At 44.4% G+C, this 21,200-nt stretch overlaps 1 protein-coding gene across 3 annotated transcripts in view; it reads right to left on the bottom strand.

Moving 5' to 3' along the window:
- The window catches only part of TDRD12 (tudor domain containing 12), a 105,545-nt gene that overhangs the window by 64,312 nt on the left and 20,033 nt on the right, over positions 1-21,200 (bottom strand). For 2 of the 3 annotated variants that reach the window (XM_033225605.1, XM_033225607.1), the window contains exons 5-8: positions 16,163-16,218; positions 14,801-14,886; positions 8,362-8,551; positions 7,399-7,491 (exon numbers count right to left, since the gene is read on the bottom strand). In XM_033225605.1, coding sequence (XP_033081496.1) covers positions 7,399-7,491; positions 8,362-8,551; positions 14,801-14,886; positions 16,163-16,218 — 425 coding nt within the window. Of the gene's footprint in view, positions 1-7,398; positions 7,492-8,361; positions 8,552-14,800; positions 14,887-16,162; positions 16,219-16,465; positions 16,606-21,200 lie in introns of those variants that run through there. The other variant, XM_033225606.1, reaches the window with a different exon arrangement.

Raw genomic sequence — 21,200 nt, 5'->3', positions numbered from 1 at the left:
CCTGCCATTGCAATGAGAGTAACAGGTCTCAAGAGCTGAGAAACAGCACCCACATACCCTGCCCTTAGGGGATGGATGTGCTCCATCCAAGCAAAGTAAGCCAAAGAAAGGCCTCAATGCGCAGTGGCTCACGCCTATAATCCCAGCACTTTGGAAGGCCGAGGCGGGCAGATTACCTGAGGTCAGGAGTTTGAGACCAGCTTGACCAATATGATGAAAACCTGTCTCTAAATAAATTTTGAAAATTAGCCAGGCATGGTGGTGTGTGCCTAGTCCCTACAACTTGGGAGGCTGAGGTGTTTGAGGCTGCAGTGAGCCATGATGACACCACTGCACTCCAGCTTGGGCAACAGTACAACACCCTGTCTCTGAAAAAAAAAAAAAAAAAAAAAGAACAAAGACCACCAAAAATGATAAATATGAAGGTAAATATAAAAACATATCTTCTTATCTTAAAAATCTCTTTAAAATAGAATTTAAAGGGACACACAAAATCTGTGGTCTCTGTGCTGGGGAGTGTGGCAGGGTCTGTTAGTTATCCTGGAATATCATTCAGTCCTTGCTCCAGATCAGGGTCAGCAAACTCCTTCTGCAAAGCGCCAGCTGGTAAATACCGCAGGCTTTGTAGGACAGGTGGCCTGGGGCACGACCACTCAACTCAGCTGCAACAGCGCAAAAGCAGCTGTATAAAATACGTAAGCAAATGAGTCCGGCTATGTTCAGTAAACTTTATTTGTAACTACTGAGATTACAATTTCATATAATTTCAATGCATCACAAAATATTCTTTCTCTTTTGATTTTTTCAACTATTTAAAAATGGAAAAATCATTTTTAGCTTACAGGTTGTACAAAAACAGGTGGCAGGCCAGATATGGCCCATGCCTGCAGTTTTCTAATTCTAAGGTAACAGAACCCCTGATTTTTACTGGGAGCCTGGCAATCCAAAAGAAGGACAACCTCTCCCAGAGCTTCATCCCCCACTAAGCATGGCTGCCCAAGAACATTCTGGCCAAAGAAATGAGAGAGGAAGCACCATGTGCAACCTCTGAGTTGTGCCCTTCACCTCTTCCCCCTGCCCCCCAGCTAGCTGGAAGGGAGACACAATGATAACTCATTTTGGAATAGGAGGATAGCGGCAAAACCTTCAGGATGGCAAGGCCAACAAGACAGAAAGAGCAGACTCTGATAACCTGCCTGCACGCTTATGACATGTTAGAGAATTCAATTTCTTTCTTCTTTCAAAAAAAGAGAGAAAGAATTGACTACTTAATAAAAAATGATGAGGTACTGTGGGGCTTCTAATAAATGTAGAATTAAAATGCATGACAACAGGCTGGGCGCAGTGGCTCACGCCTGTAATCCCAGCACTTTGGGAGGCCGAGGCAGGTGTATTATCTGAAGTCAGGAGTTCCAGACCAGCCTGATCAACGTGGTGAAACTCCATCTCTACTAAAAATACAAAAATTAGCCGGGCGTAGTGGTACACATCTGTAGTCCCAGCTACTCAGGAGGCTGGGGCAGGAGAATCGCTTGAACGCAGGAGGTGGAGGCTGCAGTGAGCTGAGATGGCGCCACTGCACTACAGCCTGGGTGACAAGAGCAAAACTCTGTCTCAAAAATAAATAAATAAATAAATAAATAAATAAAAATGCATGACAAATGCACAATGGCCAGGAGGGAGGAAATGGAAGAAGGCTACTGCTAAGTTCCTCATGCTATCCATGAAGTGCCTAATACTGCTTGAAGGTAGACTATGAGAAGTAAAGACGTTTACCCTAAACCCTAAAGCAGCCACTAAACATACAAAACAAAAAACTATAGCTGACCAGGTATTGTGGCTTGTTCCTGTAATCCCAGCACTTTCGGAGGCTGAGGCCAGCAGATCACTTAAGGTCAGGAGTTCGAGACCAGCCTGGTCAACATAGTGAAACCCCATCTCTACTAAAAATATAAAAACTAGCCAGGCATGGTGGCACATGCTTGTAGTCCCAGCTACTCAAGAGGCTAAGGCAGGAGAATCACCAGAACCCAGTGAGCCAATATTATACCACTGCACTCCAGCCTGGACGACAGAGTGAGACTCCATCTCAAAAAAAAAAAGTTATAGCTCATAAGCTAACAAAGGAGTTAAAATGGAACATAAAAGGCACTTAATCCAAAAGAAAGCAAAAAAATAGGGTAAAGGGAACAAAAACCAGATGAGACAAACAGAAAACTAATAGCAAGATGCTAGATTAAGAGCCAACATCATACATTACATCAAATTAGAAAGCATAAGACCTACTATTTGATAGCACAACAGGGTTATTGTAAGTCTTAACTTAAAGATATAACTGGATTGTTTGTAATGCAAAGGATAAAGTTTCAGAGAATGAATACCCCATTCTCCATGATGTGCTTATTTCACATTGTATACCTGTATCAAAATATTTCATGTACCCCATAAATATATATCCTTACCATGTGCCCACAATAATTTTAAATGACAAAAATTTTTAAATAAATTGCATTAAATAGAAATGACTTAAATACTCCAATTAAAAGACAGAGATTGACAGATCAGATACAACTATATGCTCCCTACAAGAACTCCCCCTTAAATATAAAGGCACCAATAGATTAAAACTAAAAGGACATGAAAAGATATATGTTAATATTAATCAAAATGGATCTAGAGCAGCTATATTAATATTAAGGTAGAGTTCAGAGCAAAGAATACTATCTGGGATAAAGAGAGCCATTTAACAATGACTGAGGAAGCAATTCATCATGGGGACATAAAAATTCTAAGCCTTCATGCACCTAAATAACAGACCTTCAAAATTTTTGCAGGGCGCGGTGGGTGGCTCATGCCTGTAATCCCAGCACTTTGGGAGGCCGAGGCAGGCGGATCATTTGAGGTGGGTGGATCACTTGAGCTCAGGAGTTCGAGACCAGCCTGGCCAACATGGTAAAACCCCGTCTCTACTGAAAATACAAAAACTAGCCAGGCATGGTGGCGGATGCCTTAATCCCAGCTACTTGGGGGACTGAGGCAGGAGGCTTGAACCTGGGAGGCAGAGGTTGCCATGAGCTGAGATCATACCACTGCACTCCAGCTTGGTTGACAGCACACGATTTCATCTCTAAATTAATAAATAAATAAGGAAATCCTGAAGAGACATCTCTTCTGAGAAGATATACCAACAGTAAATAAGCATATGAAAAGATGCTCACATCATATGTCATTAGACAAACACACATTGAAATAATGATATTCCACTGCACCCCTATTAGAATGACCAAAATCCAGAACACATTCTGCAAAATAACATGTCTATAATCTTCCAAAGTGCAAGGTAATGAAAATCAAGGAGACTCAGGAAATGTCCCAGAGGAAAGACTAAAGAAACGTGTTCTCTAAATGAAACAAGTGATGCTAAATGATGTCTCTTTGCTATAAAGGGAGTATTAGGATAATCAGCAAAATCTGAATGGTGCCTGGGAGTTACATGATCACAATGTTCAATGTTAGTCTTCACACTCTGATCATTGTATTGGGGATATTTTGAGAATGTCCTTCTTTCTAGGAAAAACTTAAGTACTGGGGAATCAGGTTAGCAACTTAAATGGTTTGGGGAAAAAGTAATTTGTAATACTCTCCAACTTTTCTGTAAGTTTGTAATTATTGTAAAATAAAAAATGTACTGAGAAGAAGGATGTAAACTCTATGGAAGCAGAGGCTTTGTTTCCCTCCTAAGAATCCCTAGAAAAGCAACTGACACTGAGGGCTTCATAAATATTTGATGAATGAATGAATATGGGTCAGGGGCATGAGAGCGAATCTGCCCTAGAAATCAAGATAATGTCTAAAGTTAAGAAGCCTAGTAACAGTAAAATATACATAATTATTTTAAAATCTGGAGATAACTACCAAAAGAAACAACTTTAAAAAGTGAGTTTATCTCTAGGGGACATTCTGGGGTAAGAAGAGGTTGCAAATAAAAAAAATTATTTTTCACTGTAGCTCTTCTGTAATATGTGATTGTTAATCAAGTATTAGCAAATCAAGTATTAGCAAAGTATTATACTTTGATTCTTAAAAATATTAGGCAACTTCAAAGGGAAACACCAAAAACTAACTGAAATATAACTGAAGTACCTTCTCACAATAATTATAGGAAAGGGAAATCTATACTTAGAAAAGTAACATCTAATAACTCTGTTTTTTACACGCCAATTCAGTCACAGCTCACATTATCTTTTTTTTGTTTTTGTTCACCATAAACTTTTCCTTTTCAAAGATAAGCATAGTTCATTCTAGTACTGACTGTAATAAGCAGGAAACAATTACTGCCCAGCAAGCTGGGACTCCTGAAAGTAATTTTGACATATCACGCAATGGAAAGCCACGCGATAATTAAACACAATGATGTAGTGCCTGGTATTTTTATTCCTCCAATGGAAAAAGAACATAAACGAAAGAATACACTCCCATCAACAGCAGGTTCCACCTTCTGCTATAATTCTCACCTGAGGACCCCCTACAAGAGGCATATGAGAATCTGGGGCAGGGGCCACATGTGCTGAGGCTGCCACAGGTCAGGCGCTGAGCCAAGCACACTGCACGATGGCCCAGTTCAGCAACTCCCAGGGGGCTGGGAACGACACCTCCCCATGTCCCAGAGAAGGAAGCGGCCTGACACCCTGACAGTCTCACATCAGAGTCTATGTCCTTAAACACATTATACCGGATATATTTGACCTAGAAAGGGGTTCAGGCATATACTAAGTAAAATACACTACAAAGAGGTATGTATAGTAGGACCCCATTTCTGTGAAATAAAAATTTTACAAATACCCTCTGGAAAACTTTGGAAAGAAAGGCATTTTATTTATTTTATTTTTATTTTATTTTATTTTATTTATTTTTGGGCCAGAGTCTCACTCTGTCACCCAGGCTGGAGTGCAGTGGCACAATCTTGGTTCACTGCAACCTCTGCCTCCTGGGTTCAAGTGATTCTCCTGCCACAGCCTCCTCTGAGGCCAGGAGGTTGAGGCTGCAGTGAACTGTGATCACATTACAGCAATCAAGCCTGGGCAACAGAGCGAGACCCTGTCTCAAAAAAAAAAAAAAAATCCCAGACGGAGACATGCTAGAACTCCAGGAGCCTTCTAGTCTGCCCCTACCTCCCACTCCATGTACAGATGGGCAGTTGCAGGCTCTTGGAAGGTCAAGGCTCCCACCAAGCCAGTGGTAGACCCAGGATTAGAACACATATCTCCTGGCTGCTAGCCCCAACCTTGTTCTCTCCACACTGTGTTGCCACCCTTACCTTCAATGCAAAAGAGTCTACAGAGTTCACTCCTCCTTTTTACATCCTAGTTTCTCATTTCATCATGTAGCAAATAAGTTCTTGAGTAGCTGGGACTACAGGAACATGCCATCATGCCTGGCTAATTTTTGTATTTTTAGCAGAGACGGGGTTTCACCATGTTGGCCAGGCTGGTCTCAAACTGCTAACGGACTGTGTCGGTCTCCCAAAGTGCTAGGGTTACAGGCATGAGCCACCGTGCCCAGCCTTTTATTTTATTTTATTTGTTTTCTGAGACAGAGTCTCACTCTGTCACCCAGGCTGGAGTGCAATGACACAATCTTGACTCACTGCAACCTCCACCTCCCAGTTCAAGCCATTCTCCTGCCTCAGTCTCCGGAGTAGCTGGGATTACAGGCATGCACAACCACACCTGGCTAATGTTTGTATTTTTAGTAGAGACGGGGTTTCACCATATTGGCCAGGCTGCTCTTGATATGCCAGCCTCAAGTGATCTGCCAGGCTTGACCTCCCACAGTGCTGGGATTACAGGTGTGAGCCACTGCACCTGGTCCCGACTCTACAATTTTAAAAAGTAGGCAGTGAGATGACAGGTTTTTATAATTTGGGCTATTGATAGCAGCAAAAGGCAGTCAAATGCCTAGGGAGATAGGGGTGGGTCCCTGGTGAAACCCAATTTTCAAGCAGAAACCAGTTTAAAGCTTAGCTGTAAGTCTCGGGTAATACACACACTGGATTGAGAAACTGTCTTCCTGTTTGGCATTTTTTCCTCTGACTGATCTCTATCTCCCACTTATTTCATATACACCTACCCTTTCCTAGTTGGTTTTCTACACTGTCATACCCACCTTTGAGTGGTGTGTTTGGTTTAACCTTTTTTGCATACTCACTAACCAATCAGCACGCACTCTCCATTTTGAGTCCATAAAAAGTGCCAGCCCGGCCACACTGAGAGAGAAACCACCCGTCCAAGAAGAATGAGATTACACTGAGAGCTGTTCCATCACTCCATAAAATTCTCCTCTGCCCATCCTCACCCTTCTAACTGTCAGCATAACCTTATTCTTCTTGGACGCAGGACAAGAGCTTGGGAACCGCCAAATGCAGATACAATCTACAGCACAGGTGGGCCGAGTGGGTAGGGAGCCTCCAGTGGCCAGGCCCAGGGCTGAGCGAGGCCCAGGTCAGGGACAGGGCGGGCACTGCCAGCCATGAAGGACTCTCTGGTTGGCAAAGTGGCTGAGAAAAATCCTTTGCATCCTTCCTTCTCTATGACGAGCAACATTAACAAAGTAATTGAAAATAATTTGAAGTACAGGGAATATTTTAGTGGGCTAAAGCTTTAATGTAGTTGTGGTTTACTACGGATGCACATGAAATATTACACCCACAGGCATCAGTAAGTCCTCACTTGACTCATCAATAGGTTCTTGGAAACCATGGATTTTAAGGGAAACAAAGTATAGCAGGCCCTCGAATTAAGTTGCTTTGCTCAAGGCTGTTTCGTTTCACTTTGTTTCACTGAAGTCAGTTTCCAAGAACCTATCCAAGATATGAAGTGAGGCCTTCCTGGACACACATCCAGCATAAGAGTGAAATGGTGGAGGAACCACCACAGAGGGTGAGCCAGGCATCAACGGGGCTGACACATTTCACCCTCACCCAGCAATTCCAATTCATAAAATATCTTGAAGACTGGAATTAAAAACTATGTATTTCTGCCCTCATAAGCATGTCTTCCCTATTTTTATGCATCCTGTTGCCTAAGTGAAAAACCAATCATAAATACATATGTACACTCTGAGGACAGAGAGTAATTACTGGTCAATGGCTAGGCTGGAAAAAATCAGTCCTGCACATGAACAGGTGCCTGTTATGTTCTTTATATGACAGTAAAATTTCTAAGTATAAAATGGAGGACACGTGATCTCTTTCAGCATCTACATCACAGATTGGTCACATTAAATTAAGAAGAGAGAGAGAATTACCATGACCCTTCTAGACAACCTTTCTAATCTTTAAAAAGCTAAGAATACTTTTTTCATGCTGCCTATGAAATAAACCACATTAGCAGAACTCACCCGGTGCTGGGGCTGTTGGCCTGAGGTCACCGACAATACCCCTGCGCCATGTATGCTGCAGAGATTGTGCCAGAAAATTTAAACCACGTGAATCTGATAGAAAGAATAAATTTCAGAATTAAAGCATGAAATAAAACCCCAAATAAAAATGTGAACTTGTTAGTACACTACTTCTGCTCTTGCTTTTGCTCTGAGGTTACAGGAAACCTGACTAAGGGACACAAGGTGAGGGGACTAAAAACTGGATATGGTCAGAAACGTCAGAAATTGTTTCCACAGTCCGTGACTAGCTCTTATATTTTCATGCTAAGGGTTATTTGTGATAAATAGCTCTTTTTAAAAGTATCTAAAAGTCTAAATATTCAAAATCTTGTTTTGTTGGTATCTCTAAATTATAAACATTTGGACTTCTAACAACATAACTCAATGTTAATAAAAAATTGAGGGCAGTTTTTTTCCTGGTCTAATAAACACAAACTGTGGCACTTTAGGACCTTAAAATCTGTCACAGCCTCATTAGGATTAAACTTTAAATATTAAACAGAGTCCAAGTCTTTGTCTCCATGTGGGGAAAAGTCTGTACAACTTATATCTGGCTGGGCGCGGTGGCTCAAGCCTGTAATTCCAGCACTTTGGGAGGCCGAGACGGGCAGATCACGAGGTCAGGAGATCGAGACCATCCTGGCTAACATGGTGAAACCCCATCTCTACTAAAAAAAAATACAAAAAGCTAGCCAGGCGAGGTGGTGGGCGCCTGTAGTCCTAGCTACTTGGGAGGCTGAGGCAGGAGAATGGCATGAACCCGGGAAGCGGAGCTTGCATTGAGCTGAGATCCAGCCACTGCACTCCAGCCTGGGCGACAGAGCGAGACATCGTTTCAAAAAAAAAAAAAAGACATATCTATACACTAAGATTATTAATAAAACAATGTAAGGGAAATTGATATGATGAGAATCTACTCACCTTCCATTCCTTGAACATCTTTTCCTTGCAAAAACATTGGCCAGAGTGTAAGTGCTGGATTGAGTTTATTGAAGGAGGGTGCTGATTTTATATTCAATCTTGGTTTTTCTAAATATTCAAGGTTTTTATTCTTCGTAGGTGATATATAACAAGCATAGTTCTTTGCAACAAGATCATCATTAACACAAACCTGTAAAATTTTAAACATTTCATGAATAATAAGACAAATACAGTCAAGCAATTTTAAAGGAAATATTCCAAACTTAACCCCAAAGTTCTATCTTCAGAGAAATTATTTTATAGAACATAATCTGATAGAAACAGATTTGACTCCTGCTCTGGTAAACCAATTACTTCCCACCAATCCTGATGAAGAAAAACAGAAAGCATCTGTATGAAACACGAGACGTCTTCTTGGACATACGCATTGTAGTGCTAAAACTACCTGGCCCGGCAAAAACCTGGTGGGAGGACAGAGACAAAACACGAACCATAAAAGGAAAACCTGTTATGCTGGATTTGCTCAGAATTTTAAATTTCTGCTCTTCAAGAGAGTAAAGAGATGAGGCAAAATTATTTTAAAATCAAGTATCCGGATGACATGTATCCAGAATATATAAGGAACTCACAAAACTCAATAAAACGAAAACAACACAATTAAAATATGTGCAAACAATCTGAATGTCTACTTCATCAAATTCTGAAGATTGCAAATAAGCATATAAAACCATCGTTAGTCATTAGGGAAATGCAAATTTAAACCACAATGAGGTGCCACTGCACACTTGGCAGAATGTTTACACAAGTGACATGGAGGAACTGGAACTCTCATTGCTGAGGCGAAGGTAAAATAGTCCACGACTTTGGAAAACAATATGGCAGCTTCTTAATACCTACAATATGATCCAAAAGTTTGACTCCTAGGTAATGTTCGAGAGAAATGAAAGCACAGGTCCACAGGAAAACTTGTACATGAATATCTATAAGGGCCCTATGGCCACAACCCAAATATCCATCAACGAGTTAATGGGTAAATACACTGTAGTATGTCCACACAATGGAAGAGGACTTGGCAACAAAAGGAACAAACGTGGATGCATCTTAAAATAATTTTGCCAAATGAAAGCCAGATCAAAAAAGAAAACACCCTGGGACACATCCTGGTGCCACCTTTGGGAGCTGGTAAAGGATTGCTGGCCCACATGCTTTTCCTCTGGCAGTTATGATCTCATGCATCCACTATAAGCTCTCTCGGCTAAGCACGAACCTCCCTGCCTGCTGCACTTTACCACTTTAAAGTAAGACCAACATGGAGAAACCCCATCTCTACTAAAAATACAAAATTATCCGGGCGTGGTGGCACATGCCTGTAATCCCGGCTACTTGGGAAGGCTGAGGCTGGAGAACTGCTTGAACCCAGGAGGCAGAGGTTGCGGTGAGCTGAGATCACACCATTGCACTCCAGCCTGGGCCACCAGAGCAAAATTCCGTCTCCAAAAAAAAAAAAAAAAAAATAGAGTCATTATCAGCATACAACCTACATGGTTAGAAAGAGATCTACTTTTGAAAAGCAAGAAGAAAGCAAGTTTACACAGAATTTATTTTAAAAAAGATGTTTTATAAGACTGGTCCTTACAGGATAGGTCTCTTAGGTATAAAATTTTTTTAAAAAAATGATTGGTTCTGTAGCCAATATTTTGGTGGGGTTTTTTTTGTTTGTTTTTGAGACAGGGTCTTACTCTGTCACACAGACTGGAGTGCAGTGGTGTCATCTTGGCTCACTGCATTCTCTGCCTCCCAGGCGCAAGCGATCCTCCCACCTCAGCCTCCCAAGTAGCTAGGACTACAGGTGCAAGCCATCACACCTAGCTAATTTTTGTATTTTTTTATAGAGACAAGGTTTCACCATGTTGCCCAGGATGGTCTCAAACTCCAGAGCTCAAGCAAGCCACCCACATCAGCCTCCCAAAGTGCTGAGATTAAACAAGTGTAAGTCACAGCTTTTGGCCAATTTTGGTATTTTTACTAAGTTACAAAATAAGTAATGAAAAGTCATAGGTAAAATGAACCAGGATGTGGGGAACTCAGAACGCAATACAAGCAGTAACAAATGAACCCCATTACAAAAGAATAACATAATCACACTGAAGAAGGTGCGAAAGAGAAAAAACAACCTAAGTAACTTTGGCAGACAGTATTTTGGCTGCATAATGTGAAGGCTGAATACAAATTGTTTTCACAGGAGTGTGGGTTAGCAATCCTAAAATTACTTAATGTGAATACATGGATGAATCAAATACGTAGACTGCAGCCAACGAGAGTAGGTTTCTCACTGCTGGAGAAAGGGGTTAAGAATAAGGGGTCAGGCATGGTGATGTGCGCTTATAGTCCCACCTACTTGAGAGGGTGAGGCTGGAGGATCACTTGAGCCCAGGAATTCCAGGCCAGCCTGAACAACATAGCAAGACCCTGTCTCAAAAAAATAAATGAATAAATAAAGAAAGGAGAGAGTTAGAATGAACTCTGTGGTACTGGATTCAAATCAGAGGTATCAAAGCTCTTAATATGTGTACAGATGGATATAGAAATATAGATTTGTGGCCGGGCGCGGTGGCTCAAGCCTGTAATCCCAGCACTTTGGGAGGCCGAGACAGGCAGATCACGAGGTCAGGAAATCGAGACCATCCTGGCTAACACGGTGAAACCCCGTCTCTACTAAAAAATACAAAAAAACTAGCCGGGCGAGGTGGCGGGCGCCTGTAGTCCCAGCTACTCCGGAGGCTGAGGCAGGAGAATAGCGTGAACCCGGCGGAGCTTGCAGTGAGCTGAGATCCGGCCACTGCACTCCAGCCTGGGCGACAGAGCAAGACTCCGTCTCAAAAAAAAAAAAAGAAATATAGATTTGTGTGTGCATGGGAGTAAGTACATACATATATTTCATAATATTTGCTGCTGAGAGGACCTATGATCATGACACTCCAGTTGGAACAAGCACACCAAGGCGGGCGGATCACGAGGTCAGGAGATCGAGACCATCCTGGCTAACACGGTGAAACCCTATCTCTACTAAATAGACAAAAAATTAGCCAGGCGTGGTGGCAGGCGCCTGTAGTCCTAACTACTCAGGAGCTGAGGCAGAAGAATGGCATGAACCCAGAGGCGGAGCTTGCAGTGAGCCGAGGTCACGCCAGTACACTCCAGCCTGAGTGACAGAGTGAGAGATTCCATCTCAAAAAAAAAAAAAAAGTGGCTGATTCTAGGGCTAGGGCTGGCAAATAACAAAATGATAAACACTGTGGCAAGAGAGTAAAGAGGGTTCAAGTAATGATGGGGCACATTGAAAGCATACAAAAGCCCCTTTGAAGGAGCACCTAATGGCCAGAATCCAATGCAATGTGAGCAAGGCAATAATGATAGTCATAGATTAGAACTCCCCAAATAAAATACATTTCCAAAAGTCCATATTAATGCAAATTATCAAATAATTAATATATGGGGGAGGAGGGAGGGGTCTTTGGTATAAAATTCCAATTAAAAATGCAGAAGGGGGCCAGGCACGGTGGCTTACGCCTGTAATCCCAGCACTTTGGGAGGCCGAGGCAGGTGGATCACCTGAGGTCAGGAGTTCGAGACCAGCCTGGCCAACATAGTAAAACCCCATCTCTACTAAAAATATAAAAAATTAGCTGGGTGTGGTGGTGGGCATCTGTTATCCCAGCTACTCTGGAGGTTGAGGCAGGAGAATTGCTTGAACCTGGGAGGTGGAGGCTGCAGTGAGCCAAGATCACACCATTGCACTCCAGCCTGGGCAACAAGAACGAAACTCTGTCTAAAAAAGAAAAAATGCAGAAAGGGGCCAGGCGTGATGGCTAATGCCTGTAATCCCAGCACTTTGAGAGGCTGAGGCGGGCAGATCACTTGAGGTCAGGAGTCTAAGACCAGCCTGGCCAACTTGGTAAAACCCTATCTCTACTTAAAACATAAAAATTAGCTGCACGTGGTGGCGTGTGCCTGTAATCCCAGCTACTCAGGAGACTGAGGCAGGAGAATCACTCGAACCCGGGAAGTAGAGGTTGCAGTGAGCTGAGACTGCACCACTGCACTCCAGCCTGGGTGACAGAGCGAGACTCCATCTCAAAAACAATAACTAAATAAAGAATAAAAATTTAAAATGCAGAAGGGGCTGGTCATGGGGGCTCACACCTGTGATCCCAGCACTCTGAGAGGACAAGGCAAGAAGACTGCCTGTTGAGACCAGCCTGGGCAACATAATGAAATCCCGTCTCCACAAAAAATTATATGGGCGTGGTGGTGCACACCTGTAGTCTCAACTACTTGTGAAGTTGAGGAGGGAGGATCCCTTGGGCTCAGGAGGTTGAGCTGCAGCAAGCTACAATTGTGCTACTGTACTCCAAACTAGGAGACAGAGAGACACAGACAGGAGGGGAGGGGAGAGGAGAAAAATGTAGAGGGAAAGATGAAACACATATACACCACAGTAATATCTTTCACAGCCAAGAATCATTGATGGAATGGTTATCTGCAGCCTCAAAGTAGACCCCCACAAGATACTTACTCTTTTTTTTTTTTTTTTTTGAGATGGAGTCTCGCTCTGTCGCCCAGGCTGGAGTGCAGTGGCCGGATCTCAGCTCACTGCAAGCTCCGCTTCCCGGGTTTACGCCATCCTCCTGCCTCAGCCTCCCTAGTAGCTGGAACTACAGGCGCCCGCCACCACGCCCGGCTAGTTTTTTGTATTTTTTTAGTAGAGACAGGGTTTCACCATGTTAGCCAGGATGGTCTCGATCTCCTGACCTCATGATCCGCCCGTCTCGGCCTCCCAAAGTGCTGGGATTACAGGCTTGAGCCACCGCGCCCGGCCGATACTTACTAATTTCAAAAGGATAAAATAACACCTCTGTACAGGAAAAACCTGGCAAACACTACAGTAACCAGGTGATCAACATCCACATCACAAAATGTGGTACATATACACCATGGAATACTATGCAGCCATAAAAGGGAACAAGACTGTGCCCTTTGCAAGGACATGGATGGAGCTAGAAGCCATTATCCTCAGCAAACTAATGCAGGAACAGAAAAACAAACACTGCATGTTCTCACTTATAAGTGGGAGCTGAATGATGAGAACACATAGACACTGGGGGGAACAACACCCACTGGGGCCTGTCGGGGGGTGGGCAGGGGAGAGGGAGAGCATCAGGGAAGAACAGCTAATGGATGTTGGGCTTAACACCTAGATCACGGGATGATCTGTGCAGCAAACCACCATGGAACACGTTTACCTATGTAACAAACTTGTATGTCCTGCACATGTACCCCGAACTTAAAAGTTGAAGGGAAAAAACCAGTCACATCACTAGTAATTAGACATACTGACATCATAAACCCCTGCTGGGATGCACTGAGAAGGGCACAGTACCACTTCTGTGGTCTTCTTCCCAAAAATGCACAGCCTTAATACAATGATGAGAAAAATCAGGCAAACCAAATTGAGGAATATTCTACAAAACCACTGGCCACTGCTCTTCCAAAGCAGTCAGCGCCATGAGAGGCATGGAAGTACTGAGGAGCTGTCACAGGCCAGAGGAGGGGAACAGGTGCAGTGGGCGGGGAGGCGGTGCTGGAGCAGATCCTAGATCAGAGAAAGGAAATCCGCGGGGAAACTGGCAACATTCATCTGTCTGCAGGTTTCCAGTGGTATTTTATCAATGTTACTTTTCTGGTTTTAAAAACTGTACTGTGGTTTTGTGCTATGTTAACATCAGGACAACCTGGGCAAAGCATTTCCCAAAATGTCTGCACTATTTCTGCATCCCTTCTGTAAGTCTAAAACTATTTCAAAATACAATTTTTTAAAAATCCATGGTTAAGGTACCCTCCAGGGGCTCTGAGCAGAAAAGTGCCCCTTCTATCCACCTCTGCCCAGTGCTGAGCTATGCCCTGAGCCATCCTTCAGAAAGGGCAGACGCCAAAATGCTAGCAGCTGGCACCTGGCAGAGGTAGGGGCCACTCACATGTGATGTCCACTTTCTTTCTGCTTGTGATCTTAATTCTTTACAGTAAGCACATGTTACATACAGCGAGAAAGTCTAGGGAGAAAGGCGGTGAACTAACGCTACAGCAAATTAGCATATTTATAAAAATCATGTTCCCTGAGAAGAAAACAACATTTCATGCTCATCACTATAGGAATAATTTCTTGGCCATTTTTAAATAAAATGCCAAAGTCATTTTTTAAAGTAATCAAAAGAAGAAAACACAGACCTGGCTAACTTCAGGTCTAAGGTAGACCTTAAGAGATTAAGACAATTTCTATGCTGTATGAACTACAGTGTTTTTCTTGACATTTATTCTGTTTTATTAAAGTAAAATTTAAAATCATGATGAAATATTTTAAAAATACAATTCTTTCACTTACTTTTTCATCTTTTATAGTTACATAAAGGTAAACCTCAAATGTATCTTCTTCCACAGCACATAATCTGGCTTCCACCTGGGTAGTTGCTAAATAGCATAAATGAAAACACAAATTAGCTGATGTTAAAAGTATGTTTGAAACAATCATGACTATTTCTCACCTAGTAACCTCTGCTAACCACTTAAGAGTGCCCAAATGGCTTCCTCGGGCAGGACCAGGGGGAGCATGTTAGGAAAAGGCACTCCTGAATGTGGAGTGGATCATGAGTCCTGTCCCTGTCAACAGGTTCCTGTGCCGCCCTGTGAATACCTCCTCAAGTATAGCTCCTGGTATTCTCTTCTCCTCCACTCCTCCCAAACCCAGATTTCCAGTGCCAGGCCTTCATCTGACGTCCGTTCTACCCTGCAAAGCCCCACGGAGTGCAGCACCCGGCTACTCCCTTAGAGACTCAAAATCCCACAGCAGCAGCATCACTGCCACCTACCAGGCGCTGTGCTAAGTCCTTTAGAAACCTTCTTTCGCTGAGTTCTTACCACTACCTTCAAGGTAAGTACAGTGGTCACATCACAGGCAAGGAGACCAGACTCAGAGGCTAAGTCACTTGCCTGAGCCACTGCGGACTAGATGGCCGGCCTTCTCCAGACTCGCATTCTCATCTCCTAGTAGCCCCCGTGGCTCACAGGGGCCAAAACTCCAGTCCCAGTGACCTCTCAGCCTCCCACTGCTCCCAGGTCAAAGGATCTGGCTCCTCCTCTACCCAGACAACGGCACAGCACAGGAGAGGGGCCAGGACCCAACGAGGTACCAGGCAGCACCCCAGGCATTTCCCACCCACCAACCCTCTCACTGAGACCTGGTATCTGACTGCCAGGGGTTAAGACAGGTCCCACAAAATACACTGTTTATAGTCACTGATATAAAATAAAAAGAACAGCTGAAGACATTTTATTCATCTTAAATTAGCAGTAATGAATATTACACAATAAATATTGATTTACTATCTCTTGCTCACTAAAAATGCTAGGTTTTTCAACAATTGCTGGTCCAATAAAATCCACATGAATTTATTTTGCAGCGCCACAGCTTTTATGCAAACAGAGGCAAGCGTTATTATTGTGTAAGGGTTCCCTTGTACAAACAGCCCCCTGCTGATCTTAGCTGTCAATTACCGACAACCACAGTCACTAGGGGCGCAGAGTTACTGTGGCACTTGAGCTGGAAGAAGCCCCAGGTAGCTCAGGGAACTCCTCTGAGGAGGGCTGTTTGGCCAACAGGGGCATCTCCAACCCCCTCAGCAGCAGAAGCTGAGGCCTCTGTGGGTGTCACTTCCAGGCAGGCCGCAGTGATCAGGCACTGGCTTACCTTTGAGAAGGTTCTGAAAGTACTGAATAGCTGCACTGTCCCACTTCTTGGCAGGTCTGGAACAGTGAACAGATGCAACTTCATTACATAAAAATCTGAGGCTAGCACACCAACAGCATTTTGTAAACCATACACTGGACGTTTCTCACACTACATATGGAACATGTGATGCAGATGATGGGGCACCTGGCGCTGGCCCTGCTCTGGGGGTGAGGATCCCACTGTATCCTGCAACATGCTCTTCTCAACACTGTCAGCTGCACCGGTACAGACTCAAAGCACAGAGGTGCCACTGAGAATGACCTGTGCTCACCACCGCACTGTCTGTCACGACACCACCATCCCCAGACAAATCAGTCTCCCCAGCCAGAACACAAGCTCCTGGGACAGGGATCCTAAGTGTGCAGCGTCTAGCACAGTCTGGCACAGAGAGGGCACAACACATGCTGGTACACCAACACCCTCACAGGCAGTCGTGGGAGAGCCAGATACTATCTTTGCTTCATTTTCATTTTTTGAGACAGGGTCTCTCTCTGTTACCTAGGCTGGAGTGCAGTAGCATGAACACAGCTTACTGCAGCCTTGAACTCCTGGGTTCAAGGGATCCTCTCATCTCAGCCTCCCGAGTAGCTAGGACTACAGGTGTGCTACACCACACCCAGCGATTAAAAAAAATTTTTTTTATACAGAGAGGGTCTAGCTATATTGCCCAGGCTGGTCTCAAACTCCTGGGCTCAAGCGATCCCCCTGCCTTGGCCTCCCAAAGTGCTGGGATTATAGGCATGAGCTAACACAGTGAGTCTCAGCTACTATAAAACTACTGTTCCTCACTCTGCTGACCCTAGCGCCCTCTCACTGGCTCCCATTTTACCCCTATCATCTTGTCCTTTCTACATCTTTCTTAGGCTTTGCAAAGAAAATTGTAGGAAAAGTTGTAGAAAGTGGGGAAAGAGGAGAAACTTGGAAGCAAGGAAAAAAATAAAATGTAAGGTCAGAGTGACATTTTATGTTTCTTCTGATTTTATGTACCAGAGATGCCACCACCATCCTCCAAGAATTATTTTAAAGATCAAATGAGATAATGTACATAGAACACTTAGCCCAGTGCCTGGATATAATCTTTACTCAAAAATGTTGGTTATTTTTATTCTTATAAGAAAGATATTAAGCAATTCAAGAGAATTACAAAGGATTTATAAAAGGCAGTAAAGGTAGTGGTTCTAAAACCTTGTTACACACAAAGAATTACCTAATACTTAGCTTTTTTAAAAAAGCAAAATGTAGAAGATTAGTAATAATGACAAGGCAAACAACCCAAGAGAAAACCCAATCTAACACATGAACAGGCAAATCAGCCAGTCTCTCCCTCTCTCACACAGAATAACCACATGAGTCAGTCTCTCTCCCTCTCACACACACAGAATAACCCCATTAGCCAGTCTCTCCCTCTCACACACAGAATAACCCCATCAGCCAGTCTCTCTCCCTCTCTCACACAGAATAACCCCATCAGCCAGTCTCTTTCCCTGTCACACACAGAATAACCCCATCAGCCAGTCTCTCTCCCTCTGTCACACACAGAATAACCACATCAGCCAGTCTCTCCCTCTCTCTCACACACAGAATAACCCACATCAGCCAGTCTCTCCCTCTCTCACACAGAATAACCACATCAGCCAGTCTCTCTCCCTCTCTAACACACACAGAATAACCACATCAGCCAGTCTCTCTCCCTTTCTCAGACACACAGAATAACCACATCAGCCAGTCTCTCCCTCTCTCACACAGAATAACCACATCAGCCAGTCTCTCTCCCTCTCTCACACACACAGAATAACCACATCAGCCAGTCTCTCTCCCTTTCTCAGACACACAGAATAACCACATCAGCCAGTCTCTCTCCCTCTCTCACACACACAGAATAACCACATCAGCCAGTCTCTCTCCCTTTCTCAGACACACAGAATAACCACATCAGCCAGTCTCTCCCTCTCTCACACAGAATAACCACATCAGCCAGTCTCTCTCCCTCTCTCACACACACAGAATAACCACATCAGCCAGTCTCTCTCCCTCTCTCACACACACAGAATAACCACATCAGCCAGTCTCTCTCCCTCTCTCACACACACAGAATAACCACATCAGCCAGTCTCTCTCCCTTTCTCAGACACACAGAATAACCACATTAGCCAGTCTCTCCCTCTGTCTCTCACACACAGTATAACCACATCAGCCACTCTCTCTCCCTCTCTCTCACACACACAGAATAACCATATCAGCCAGTCTCTCTCCCTCTCTCTCACACACACAGAATAACCACATCAGCCAGTCTCTCTCCCTCTCTCTCACACACACAGTATGACCACATCAGCCAGTCTCTCCCTCTCTCACACACACAGAATAACCACATGAGCCAGCCTCTCTCTCCCTCACTCACACACACAGAATAACCACATCAGCCAGTCTCTCTCTCCCTCTCTCACACACACACAGTAAAACCACATCAGCCAGTCTCTCTCCCTCTCTCTCACACACACAATAATCACATGAAGACATAACCAGCTTTGCAAGTCAGAAAAATACAAATTAAATCAAAACACCATTTTCACTGAGCAAACAAGCAGAAATTAGAAAGCCTAATGATATTCAATATTGTGTGGGAGTAACAGTGCTTTCCATACCCCAATGATGGCAGTATCAATTGCTAGTCTTTTTGAAGGGGAATTTGACAAAATCTATACAACTATAATACACATGTTAAAAGGGTGTTCTGGATAAAGCACAAACACAAAGGTATCAGATGTCAAAGAAGGTGACCAAACCCAGTAGGCCCGTCCCTGAGGGCATCCTAGGGTGGGTGGGGAAAGGCCCAGAAGCCCACATTTGTTCCCAGAAGGGCCCATGCAGAGGGGCAAGAGAGGACCGACTGCCTCTGAGGGGAGCTGGGCTGCACACACAGGGGCCCAATCATGCCTGGAGGGTGGGCAGTGGGCCGCTCTGAAAGACAGCAGTACAGGGGGCAGGGGCTGCTGAGTGCAGGAAATCCCACTCCCACAGCCTTTTGTGAGCAGTGGGGTGGACTGGCTGGATGGCGGCGTGGTAGAGCGCACTGGCCTCAGCAGGGACTTATCCTCGCATCAGTGTAGACGCCACACCAGCCACAAGAGTGATGCACTCACCACCACCAGGAAACTGTGGGTGCTGGGGGCTGGGGTGAGTGGAGAATGGGAAGGTCACCAAACAGCCCATGAAGGCAGTTTCTGAGTTCAGAGTACACAGTGCAACGTGGCATGCCAGTGGAGTCGGAACTGGGCTGCTCCCTGTGGCTTTTCCTTTCATAATGTCGTCGTCCCGGAAGCGGAGGAGAAGAGGAGTACCAGGTAGAAGGATGGGGCTGACGTCTCTACAGACCACAGGAGGCAGAAGTCAGGCTACTCGGTAGTGCTCATTCAAGACAGCAGACATGGCACCTGCACCTGAGAGGGAACTGCCCAGGGCAGGGATCTGTCCTGTACAAACACTAGCGATGTAGTCAAACTCTAGAAAAAGGGAGCAAAGATGGGGTGCAGGGCACATGTATATATACGCCTCTAGGTCTGTGTATTTTATACGGATTTATCTGTATTCTTTTTTTTCTTTTTTTTTTTTGAGACGGAGTCTCCCTCTGTCGCCCAGGCTGGAGTACAGTGGTGCGATCTTGGCTCACTGCAACCTCTGCCTCCTGGGTTCAAGCGATTCTCCTGCCTTGGTCTCCCGAGCAGCTGGGATTACAGGTACGCACCACTGCGCCTGGCTAATTTTTGTATTTTTAGTAAAGATGGGCTTCACCATGTTGGCCAGGCTGGTCTCGAACTCCTGACACCAAGTGATCCGCCGCCTCGGCCTCCCCAAAGTGCTGGGATTACACGCATGAGCCACCAGGCCCGGCCAGATTCATCCATATTCCTACGGGACTGTACTGTGCAAATGGTTTGGAAACCTCTGGCTACCCAGAGAGGAATGATTAAATACAGCAAGTATGTCAATCACATCCACCCAGGAAAAAGACTAAAAGTAGAAAGAAGAGATATGTATGTTGACAAAGAGTTTCAACATACTTTTTTTTTTTGAGATGGAGTTTCACTCTTGTTGCCCAGGCTGGAGTGCAATGGTGTGATTTCGGCTCACTGCAACCTCCACCTTCCGGGTTCAAGCAATTCTCCTGCCTCAGCCTCCTGAGAAGCTGGGATTACAGATGCCCACCACCACACCAGACTAATTTTGTACTTTTAGTAGAGACAGGGTTTCGCCATGTTGGTCAGGCTGGTCTTGAACTCCTGACCTCAGGTGATTCCCATACCTTGGCCTCCCAAAGTGCTGGAATTACAGGTGTAAGCCACCGCAACTGGCCTCAACATACATTATTAATTCTGCAAATAAGACAGTAAGTTCTAATTTTTGTTAAAGGCTCCACACAGGTAAGTGTGTGTAAAAGCACTGACAAAGGCCACAAGTTCAGAGCTGGAAAAGATCACAGAGGCCTCCCAGGAGGAAGGATGTGGGCCTGGAGAAAATTGCAATGGACTCTTTTATAATGCTCCATGGGCCCAGCACAGTGGTTCGTGCCTGGAATCCCAGCACTTTGGGAGGCCAAGGTGGGAGGATCACTTAAGCCCAGAAGTTTGAAACCAGCCTTTTTTCAGATAGCGTCTCGAAAAAAGAAAGCAAGAAGGGAGGGAGGGAGAAGAGAGGAGGGGAGGGGGAAAAAGGGGAGGGGAGTTAGCTGGGTATGGTGGTGTGTGCCTGTAGTCCCAGCTATTTGGGAGGCTGAGGTGGGAGGATTGCTGGAACCCAGGAGGGTGAAGCTGCAATGAGCCATGATCATGCAACTGCACTACAGCCCAGGCAACAGGGTGAGACCCTGTCTCAAAAAGTGTGTGTGTGTGTGTGTGTGTGTGTGTGTGTGTGTGTATGTGTATACACATATGTATAATGCTCCATGATCCTATGTTTTATGAATATTTTTCTTTACAGTTAATTTATTACTTTTTATAAG

This window comes from Trachypithecus francoisi, unplaced genomic scaffold (genome assembly GCF_009764315.1).
Source record: "Trachypithecus francoisi isolate TF-2019V2 unplaced genomic scaffold, Tfra_2.0 Lachesis_group12, whole genome shotgun sequence".
Taxonomy (NCBI): Eukaryota; Metazoa; Chordata; class Mammalia; order Primates; family Cercopithecidae; genus Trachypithecus; species Trachypithecus francoisi.
Note: the sequence above shows the minus strand (reverse complement) of the source record. Positions and strands in the feature narration are given on the sequence as shown.